Source organism: Asparagus officinalis, chromosome 5 (assembly GCF_001876935.1).
Source record: "Asparagus officinalis chromosome 5, Aspof.V1, whole genome shotgun sequence".
Lineage (NCBI taxonomy): Eukaryota > Viridiplantae > Streptophyta > Magnoliopsida > Asparagales > Asparagaceae > Asparagus > Asparagus officinalis.
Window position 1 is genome coordinate 125,367,154 of NC_033798.1, and position 11,005 is coordinate 125,378,158.

The window sequence follows — 11,005 nt, forward strand, 5'->3', positions numbered from 1 at the left end:
TATTACTCTATTAAATATTTAACTGTATACTCCTAAAACGAACTATATAGAAACTACAAACATAATTTAAAAATAAAACAAATAAATTGATATTTTAAAAGGCAAGTCCTAGAAATGATCGTCCATTCTGGTATAACACTTTTGCTTTTTCCTCGGGTAAAGTAGAGATAGATATGGTCGCTATATAAATGGGTTGGGTTATCACTTAGGCCCATTAATAATCAACAGTCAAATTGGGCCGTGGATGTCACATGGGGCCGGGTTCCTAAATGACCCGACAAGCATTTAAATCCACATCTAAACCCTAGACTGTAAATTGGCGGTCGCGGTGTCCAAAGTGCTGCTACAAAATCGTCGCCGCTGCATCCCAGGATTGAGAGAGAGAGAGAGAGAGAGAGAGAGAGTGAGACATGTCGGATCACGATAGCGACGCCGATGCACCCGAGGACATCACGGAGGTGGATCGAGAGATGTCGGATCACGATAGCGACTCCGATGCACCCGAGGAGCTAACGGCTCAAGAGGTCCGTACTTTGCCTCCTTTGTATTTGCAAAATTTCATCTTGGTCTGAGTTCTCTAGTAGATTCAATTTGATCAGTTTCTAGGGTTTCAAAGGTGGGACATTTCATGCTCTGTGATTGATTTTGTGTTTTTTATTCTGTTTTGGTGACGAAAAAAAAAATAAGGCTGTTTAAAGATTCGGATTTACAATCGATAGAGCTCTTTAGCAGAAAAAACCCATTTTTCTTTAAATTGTTAAAAAAAAAAATTGGAAGATGTAGAATAGGAAATCGCTTGGAAAGCAAAAACAATGTTTAGTTTTACATTAATCGGAAATTAGAAACTAAATAGCCCTACTGTATGGTTAAGGGTTTAAAAAAAACTTTTTTATCCTATTAAAAAAAAGGAGTATGCTTAAAACAAGCTATTGATTTTTACCTAAAACACTATTGTGAACCATATTAGATTAAAAAGCAGTGCTAAGAAAATGGAAATAAATTTGTTAATAATGTGGCAAATAGTATACACTTGAAGGGAAAAAACTTGACGTCATCATTATTATTAGTATTTATATAATTATATTTTTCATGTCTATAAGTGCAAATAAATAATAAGGAGACTGCTTATAAACATTTTACCCCTATCCTACTCGTTCATATAAACAGCTAGAACTCTCATCCTTAGCCTACTTGTTTAGATAAAAGACTAAAATAAATAAATGAAAAAGTATATAGTATATATATATATAATATATTTATATATATATATATATATTATATATATATATATATATATATATATATATATATATATATGAGAGAAATGTTGTATGCTATTACCAAGCCAAATTTTGTGCTTTAGTGAAATGTCCTATTCTCATCCACTCATTTCAATCTCAACCACATTTCTCTCCCCCCCCTCCTCTCTCTCTCTCTCTCTTAATATATATATATATATATATATATATATATATATATATATATATATATTATAGCGAGAGAGAGAGAGAGAAAGAACTTTTGGTATCAAGTTGTTCCGTTGAATTTGTAGTGATGTTGGACTGATCTGACCCCTACATCATATACTCAAAAGAAGTCTTAACCGCCTTTTCACCTATTTCCAATATAGATGTAGGACGCGAATCAATCCAAGTATCACTTACCAAGTTCAAATGGAGAACTTGGTACGAGTTCTTTATTTTTCATCATATATATATATATATATATATTATATATTATATATATATATATATAATATATATATATATATATAATATAGAGAGAGAGAAGAGAGGAGAGGAGAGAGAGAGATTAAATGGTACCTTCATGTCAAGGAGGGGAATTTCCTCTTGGAAAATGATGTGGCACAAATCCCCACCATGTGAATAAAGTAGGAGAGAGAATATCACATGGTGGGGATTGTGCCAGCATCATTTCAAGGAGAGAAATCCCTTCTATGACAATGTACCTTTTTTTTTATTAATTTTTTTTTTCTTTTTTTTTTTTCATATTAAAAATAATTTAAATATATTTTTTTTAAAAATTATATAATAATATATAGCTGTTTAGTCTTACGCATTGCCTCCATTAATTCTCATCCATCATGTCATCATGTCAACCAAATTAGTTCAAAATATCCTTACCGATACTCACTGGCACATAAATTATCAATCCAACCACTTCGTCTAGCGTAAAGCACTCATACTTTCATACACCTTCCAAAGCGTATTTTCTATCAAAAGCAGCCACATGGTTAATTGTACCAAACAGAGCATGAATTCTTGCTTTACTGACAAATATCCTATTCTCTTTATTCAAAATCCAACATACAGTCGCCCATTCTGACATTTCTAAAGAAAACCATAAATCTGGTAACGTACAGATCAAGGGGATGATCTACATCTCAAATTATTTATTATGTATTACGAATGTTGCACCTAAGAAAAATTTGTAAAATTACATGAGAAATTGTTGATTTTAGTGATCGAACAGGGGGTTTATCTGTAGATTATGAGGGTGTTAGGGTCCTCAAACTTTCTCAGATGTCTAGTTCCTGTGCCAGATGTTCTATTCTGCACATGAAGAACTCGTGAAAGGCCGGAGTTAGGATTTTCGATGGTTCATCCAACGATCAGGTCAGTATTTGAGCTTGATTGGAGAAGTAAGAGACAAGTAAAGAAAATGATTCATTATTGCTTAGAAGACCCTGACCTTACCCTAGACAGTTACCTTTTATAGTAGGCCGGATAGGTAGATAGGTAAATTTGGTCGAGTCGAGTTGGCGGCCTAGTCATTATCTACTTTACGGTTGTCGCCCGCTGAAGGGGGTGATTCACCCAAGCATTTAATGTGGGGGTGACAGGAGGAAAATAGTGATGACAATGTCCAGTGAGTCATAAAGACTATTGGGGCTAGAGCAATGATGACTATGACCACGCATTTAAAATAATATCAATCGTCTGTCGGCGGGGGACTCGAGGACACACCGCTGCTCAACTCGCCTCGTTGGAGGCCGGCAATCACTACCTTTTAAATCGGCCTCGTGAGTTGTCGGTCTGGAAGAGCCGAATGGCAATAGAGAGTGGAATCGATTTGAGTGGTAGGTCGAGTGATGATGCTTTTCGTCTCGATCCTGTGGGTAGGTCGACAAGTACCGTCTTTCCAGTTAGTTTCACAAGTTATCAGCCTGTTGGGTCGACTGCTGGAGCTACTCAAGTCGTCCCTCTTTGAATTCGGCTGATTAGTCATGGGGTGGGACACGTGTCATCTCTTAATTGGATCAACACTTAAACTATTTTGCATGCTATAACAGAAATATTCTCCATATGACATCCACATTACATTTGATTCTAAAGGTTGTTATCTCATCAAGACTCAAAGTTTATTTATTTTTCTTTTTTTTATAATTGAATTTGGTTTTAACTAAGCATACCTATGCGATGCAGATTCTTGTAAATGCGATGGAAGAATCTTTTATAAGTTTGACATAATTTTGATAGATTCATCTTCTGAATAACAATTTCAGGGTACCACAAAAGATGAAGAGATTAGGAAAATCCAACGAGAAAATGAAGTCAGGTAAGTTTCTATCCATGTATAGTCTCAGTATTTTAATTATAGTTGTCTGGTTATGCCTGCCAACTTTGTTATTGCATGGGCTTCTTTGCCAGCATCATTTGAAACACTAAGTACAAATTAAATGTTGTTGCTTCATCCTGGTAGAAACCATTACTTGCTCAAATTTCATTTGTGGTTAACTATCATCCTCTCATGCTAATGATATTACGGTGCAAGTTTTCTTCGATGCATGAAACATCTTTAATCACACCTAAGTTGTCATTGAAGAAACTGTACATGCACTTCTTTTATAAGAGCTCCATATATTTAAATGTAGTAAAAACAAGCTCTTTATTTTATTAGCCTGTGGATAAATTTTGCCTAAAGAAAAATGTATGGAGTAAGTATTTTAATGTTCTTATGTTATTTGTCGCTTGAATGTTCCATTTCCTTGTCTCCCTTGCTGGGTTATCTAAACTGGTTTAATTCTTTCAGGGTGGCTTGGGAAGGCAAAGAGCGGAGAAGGCAGTGGGCACAAAGGAAAGCTCCACCAAAATTAGACGATGATGTTCAAAGGAAGGAACCTCCAACATCAGCCGATGATCTTGATCAAGAATTTACAGATAAAGAAGAGCCTCAAGAGGGGGCAATTATATCAGGGATGCTTCCAAGCAATATCGTTGATCTTCTTGCAGCTTGTGAAAAGTATGTTTTTTTCATTTCCTTAATATGTTTGGCCATCTGAGTTGTTTGGTGCAGTAAACGACATGGGGTGGTAATGAATTGAATAATTAACAAATAGTTCATTAATTGTTGGAGCAACTATTCGGTTTATATTTGATTCCGTAGTTACTTTAGCACTAAACAAACATTTAATAATATTTGGATTCATAAACAAATATAACTTAACCAGATGAACATTCATTTCATATGTTTGTCAAATATTTGTTTAAAGTTTGATCGCTTATAATTTTGTATTATTATCCATACGATGTTTTGTTTTCAATCCATTTACATTTTCTACTTAAGTTCTAAATACTAATATTGAGACTCAAATGGTCCTTAATCAGTTTTCAAACAAAATATTTGAATTAAATATGTATACATCATAGTTATAAAGTAGTAACATGCAAGGACAAATTTAATTACTATTTGAAAGTTAAATTCTTTAGCAAAATGATTAAACTTTAATATTCAACAAATATTCGTGAATATTTGTCAAATACCGAGCATTCTAGCTTGAACTTGGGGGTGGGAGTGGGCGGGGGGGGAGAAAAGAAAAAGAAACCCTCCGTAAATGGATATTCACCTTTTATCTTGGAAGGCACTTATTGGGTGTATTCTTTATGGGACGGTTGCATTTTGTGACATTCTTACCCTCCCTAGGATGGGTTTACACGTGAGGGAAAAGTATGAAGCGCTTCATTGTAATCATCACCATAATTCCTGTCATCTTCTAACCCATCAAAATGACGCATTAGCATTTCTCTGTCTTGTTTCTTCTTCCCCTGACCATAAATCAAAGATGCCGCATGCTCAACTTTTGAGTTTTGCTAGACAAGGATGATCGGATAAGAATGCGTTGATCTTTTTGCCTCTTATGCTTTATGAATTTTTATCCATACATAGCTATATATCTATGGCGGATTTGCCTAACTGATTCGTATTCATACTGGAAACGTCGGTTGCAGTTGGTAGTGAATTCTGTTGATAGGAGTAGCTTCTCCTATAAAACAGCTCTTCTCTTCTTGTCTAATCCGTAGAGTGAGTGTTGCCCTCTACGGCTTTTTGCATACCATTCGCAAGCATATTTGTCCTGCACTATATGTTGGAAAATGGAAGTCTGACGACTCTTCACTTTTGTAGGAAAACCTTCGCTTCAGACTCGGAAGAGGAGATTGTAAATCACAAGCCCAACAAAAAGAAGAAAAAGCAGAAATTGTCCGGGTACGTCTTTCAGTAGTCCTAGCAGAAAACCATATGCATATCAACGAGGGTCAATTGTGGATAGACCACCTTTACCATCACCCAATTGTGGATAGACCCCTATAATTCTATTGTCATAGATGGACCCCCTAAGTGATTTCTTTTTGGGACTATGTTAACCGCCAAGAAGGAGATTTTTCTTTCTTTTTCTTTTTCCTTTTTTGACAAGTAGACCTCCTGCTGGCATAAGAGAACAAAAGTTTCACTTAGAGGGTTTATCTGCAATAATAGATCTATGGGGGTCTATCCGCAATTAATCCTAACAATAATCATTTCCTTAACCTAATAATGATGTTTATCAGGCCTGAAACTGTGCTTCTGAAGGAAATACCCCCTGCCCAGTGCCAGCAGAACGCCATAGAATTCCTAAAGAGGAGAAAGATGCGAGTCCCAAGGTCTTTTTCTGTTCTGAAAAACTCGAAGCAGGCTCTTCGCCTTCTTTCCTCCCGTGAGAGCCTGTCAAGTACGAGGTGAATGTTTAATTGAGGAGCATTCTGCTTCCGTAGGGTGAAATTCTAGACACAGTAGAAACTCAGTTCTATAGAGCAATTCCTGATCAGTTGAGAGTAGACCTGTGGGGATCTTCTTTGTAATGCTGTTCCTCGGATTGATACGTATTTTTAAGCTTTTATGTAGAAATTTGCGGAGAGCTATTGTAATTTTTTTTTTTTTTTTTTTTTGAGAAATTTTGGAAGTTTATTTGTCACTGTGTTGCCAATTGGGATAAATTCAACCGTACAGTGTAGCGTATGGCTGTTTTGCATATGATGATTAGCACATATATATATATCATCTTAAGCAATAGTTATAATACAGCTCAGATGGGCTCCACAGTAGGTTCTTAATACCAAAATACCAAGCTCAGAAATCTGATCGAACTCTATTGATATACCTGGCTCCGTTGAACAAAGTCAATAGATAGCTAATTATTTCACACACGCATTTCTCCAGGCGCATGTCTAAAATTATATTTGCTAACTGATCCGACTTGAATAAAGTTCACGGTATTTGTAAGCTGTAACAATTAGTTTTAACTGAAAAAACATTTTCTCAGAACAAATAGCTTAATCATAGGTTTCCAAGTCATATTCTTTCAAAACTTCTGATTGTAGGCTTGAGAAAGCACAAGATCCACCTTGGTCTCGTTTAGCGAAGTCCACAGACTATGTAAAACACTGAGGCTCAAAATCTTAATAACCAGAAAACCAGGAGAAAAGAAAGGTGTGTTGTGTGTGTGTGTGTGTGGGGGGGGGGGGGGGGGGCGGACTTAGGGCAACAACCCATCAGATTCTTAAACCTGGACAAAAACAACCCACCATGAACAAATAAGATTAATGAGCAACTACAAAGGCTATCCAAAGTTTCAGAGCAAACAGATATCCCCAATAACAGCATTAAGAAAAACCTGTTAAAATCTATACTATATGCTAATGGCTGTGACAATCAGCAATCTGAATGAGCTAAAGGAGCGACCAAGAGAAATACTTCTCAACAACATCAAACTTGGTACCGAGCCTTAGCAAATCTATCGTGTTTCTTTGCATCATCCTGAAACAAGAAAGATTTGCGTTAAGCTAAATAAGCCACAGATTTTTTTTAAAAACGAAAAAAAAAAAAATTCTACAAGCAGAGAACATACATGAAGTACAAATCCGATAGGCTCGTTGTAGTCAAGAAACTCTTTCCACTGCTTTCCAATGCTCAGCTGTAAAATATAGAATGTAAACGGCCATATGGGAATGTGTTGAACCATCATGCTAGAGTGGCCAATTGATGATATGATGATGACCATGCTTACACACACACACACACAAACACACACACACCAGACCAGTCTACTAATCTCCACTACACGCTTATGTGGGTGCGTGTAGCAGGATAACAAAGAACTGATTCAACTCATTAATGACGCTTCCTGTGAGTTAGGTCATATATTGGCTGGAGCCTGGAATGAAATTCTAGTATTAGGACACAAATTTATTTATAGGTCAGATTTATGGCAATCTTTTCCGGGAACTGATTATTTGGCATTCACAGAGCAGAGTAGCTTATAACATCAAACTGCAACTATACGTTTATCTCGGAAACTGTGAAGGAAGGTACGCAACAAAAAACATATACAATCGAGAGAGAAGTATCCAGCTATATATACCTGAGAAGCTTCATTTAAACCATTTTTTGTCCAAATTGAAATCTTTTCCTGCTTTGCTCGGACATTGACAACTGCCCCACATATATCATCACCATGATCAAACTGTTCGCCAATCATAGCTAACAACTAACAGAAGCGAAAGAGGAAGGTTGATGGGATGAATTGAGCAAAACTAAATGATTTAAGATAAAAGATTAAAGAGGTCAGAGGCATACAGTTTGTAACCACCAATTGTCAACCTTCCCCCTAGAGCAACTTATAGTCCACTTCCCTCCATTCGCGCAGACTGGATCCTCCCATTTTGGCTCTGTTCCATATTTAAAGCAACTGAAATCCGCCCCCACAGCCAGTTTGCTTGGATGATGTATATTATTGTAAAGCCTGAAAAGAAAATACTTCAGTTATATTCCAAAAATGCGGGGAACTTTGTATTATAATTGTATTCTCACTGTGGATGAGTTCATAAAGAATCTACTTTGCATTTTCTCTTGTATAAAGGGTGCATCCATGAGTATACTGTGAGATACATAGACATAAACTTAATGCGTGTGAATGTGTGGGTTGTATGAATACAAGTGCAAAGTAATCTACAGCAAAGACCATTCCAATATCCAAAACACTGATCAAAGTCAGACTTCACGGCTTCAATTTTATGGAAAATAAGAAGTTCTCCGTAGCATTTGGGTTCACATATCAGAAAGGATAGCAATCTCCATAGAGGAAGCATAGAGCCAGATGATTAAACCTCTATTGTTTAAAAACAATTAAAGCAGTAAAGATCTTTGTCTGGCTTCCCAAGGAAGAAATATAATCTATAAACTGAGATGCCCAATAAAGTGGACAAACCAAAACCATACAGTCAAATCTTGCACAATGATGTGGAGTTGCCTTTACAAGTTTACCAGCAACAACATCCCGTGCCGTCACAAACTCACCAGAAAAATTCTTAAAGTTCGGTTATTAGACCTAATACAGCATGCCACACAATCTAACGAAGGTCTCCAGCAATATACTAAGGCCGAGATCCAACAATTAGCCACAATAGTTCGTAAGAACAAAAGTATCATAAAAAGTTTGTGATCTAGTTTTCACAGTCAATAGATGAAAATAATCCAAAGGACTAGTAATTAAGATTTACCTTAATACCATGAGCGTCAAGCATCATCAGACATTGATAATCTAGAAAACTAGACGGGAAACTGTGACTTGGGAAGAAATCTACCACAAGTATTGCCAAAAAATATTGCTTAAGTGTGCAACATACAAAATATTAAATCAGCCATTATGTTCATTAACTTGTAGCAAGAAAATGGTGAGGAGATGGCTAGTCTATGCTATTGGGTAATAAGAAAGGAATTCAAAAATGTACTCATGCAAGGTTGTCGTTTGGCAATGCGATGCTCTGCAATGCCTATGTTAGTCTGTAGCTTCCTTTATAACAACCAACAACACATATTAACTAGTTTACCCATTGACATGTCCTTTTAATTATTATTGAAATTTGAGGTTTGCCATGTCTGAACCTTGTAACAGTGTCCATAAACATCTATATACATCTTTTGTCTCCAAGTATTTCGCCTGCCCTCTTTTTCTACGCAGCTAGAACACCTACCCCCATCGTATTTTGTATATGTACTGGTGTTGTAAATGTCTCACAGTTTAGAAGCATGAAGCTTTGAGTGTGAGCTTCAATTATATATTTCTTAGCTACCTTTCATGTTACAACACATTCTTCTTCATACGCTAAGTTTAGCTGTGTATCCAAAATAGTTTTGTAGTGATATGATAAAATAGATCTGAAAGTAACCAACAAATAAGAGTTAAAGTACCAGTTTTACATGTTCTAGTGTCCCTTAGATGCCTGTTAGGCTTTTACTAATCTGAAATTCATCAAGTATCTTGATTATTACTGTTGGTGCCAGGCTGCAGTCCGTCTGTTCTATGTTTAGAAATGCGGTGGTTAACTGCGTTTTCTAGCTTTTCTTATAGACCGTTAGCTTCCTTTATTGATGAGTAAGACATATTTTGCTGTGCATATACTCTATTTTTCAACATTTAAACAAAAATGACTTCAGGATCACTATACAACTTCTTTATGTGAACTTGCAAGCTGTGGTACTGGTAAGTTAGAAATTTTTTATGAGTTGCATACTGTTTTCAACAGTAAATCCCTTGCTCGTAGGCGTGGCCTGATAATAATCATAAGATTCATATTGCAACATTTATAATTCATCTTGATTGCACTTTATAATCCCATGTCAGTTTATTCTTATGGTTCACCATACCAATTTGCCAAGTCATCCTTATTTTTAACTGGAAATTTTGAATTTTGTTGATCAATATACCATGGAATCTAACTAATCTGCACCAATTTCCTTTTTTGGCCCCAACTTCATAGGGAACAAATTCGCCAATTTCTTCCTCAACTGTACCATACAAACGTGCTACATACAAAACTAACCCCCAAAGAAAAACCCTAGATCTCTCAAAAGACAACAAGCCTTACCCCCAAAAGTCCTCCACAGTAGCGAACGTGTGAACGGAGCGGATCGAGCTGCCCCAATCAACCTGCTTCGACTTCGCCGACAGATTATCGAACCAAAACGTCCACGAGTGCTCCAACGGATGCGACGACTGGCGTCGAGAGCGGGGGAACTCCGCCTCGAGATCGGAGGCGGAGAGATCGGCCGACTCAAGGCGACAGAAATAGGTGAGTATACCCAACTCAAAAATAAGCTCGTTGGCAATGAATAGAAGAAGAAATATCATCTTTTGTTTTATTTTGTTTTCTCTTTGTTTTTGTTTTCGGTTTATATTGCAATGGGAAAAATAAACCATCGCGACGTCGAATCTCCGTGCGATTTGAATGCGTTCGGTGATGAGTGAAGACGAAGAGAGGGTTGGGACGTTTGGGCCTTTGCAGGGTCTAATTAGTTTTTGGGCTTCGATGGGGTTATATTTCTCATAAACCCAGACCCGACCCGAAACCATAACAGTTTAATTAACCGGCTGCGGCCGGTTAAACCATCCTCTGAAAGACTCCAGCCGGTCAAAACCCGTCACCGTCTTCAACCACGGGATCTCTCTACTTTCTGATTCATCATCCAACATAATAATTTTCGCCATCGCTCTCTCTCTCTCTCTCTCTCTCTCTAAACTTTCCCCCGCTCATCTCTTATAGAGATCGCACGATCCAACATAATAATCTTCACCAATTTCAGGCAAGTCTCTCTCTTTAAGTATCTGATCGAAGGCTCGTGGTGTCTCGCTGAAGTGGAGTTAGGGTTTTTTTTTTTTTTTTTTTGCCCC

General features: G+C 36.9%; 3 protein-coding genes across 3 annotated transcripts in view; 2 read left to right on the plus strand and 1 right to left on the minus strand.

The window, feature by feature from the left end:
* Positions 308–6,262, plus strand: LOC109841146. The gene is made up of 5 exons (XM_020410023.1): positions 308–524; positions 3,527–3,579; positions 4,054–4,263; positions 5,425–5,505; positions 5,847–6,262. The coding sequence occupies exons 1-5, from the start codon at positions 411–413 to the stop codon at positions 6,016–6,018; spliced, it is 630 nt and encodes a 209-aa protein (XP_020265612.1). The 5' UTR covers positions 308–410; the 3' UTR covers positions 6,019–6,262.
* On the minus strand, positions 6,843–10,465 carry LOC109842561 (eukaryotic translation initiation factor 4E-1-like). The gene is made up of 5 exons (XM_020411422.1): positions 10,203–10,465; positions 7,912–8,077; positions 7,697–7,822; positions 7,184–7,249; positions 6,843–7,092 (listed from the first exon to the last, which is right to left on the minus strand). Exons 1-5 carry the CDS (start codon positions 10,463–10,465, stop codon positions 7,042–7,044), a joined length of 672 nt encoding a protein of 223 aa, XP_020267011.1. The 3' UTR covers positions 6,843–7,041.
* LOC109841147 overlaps positions 10,723–11,005 on the plus strand; it is a 9,958-nt gene continuing 9,675 nt past the window's right edge. Inside the window, exon 1 of the mRNA XM_020410024.1 lies at positions 10,723–10,917. The gene's annotated coding sequence lies outside the window, so the exon portion shown is untranslated. The remainder of the gene's footprint in view (positions 10,918–11,005) is intronic.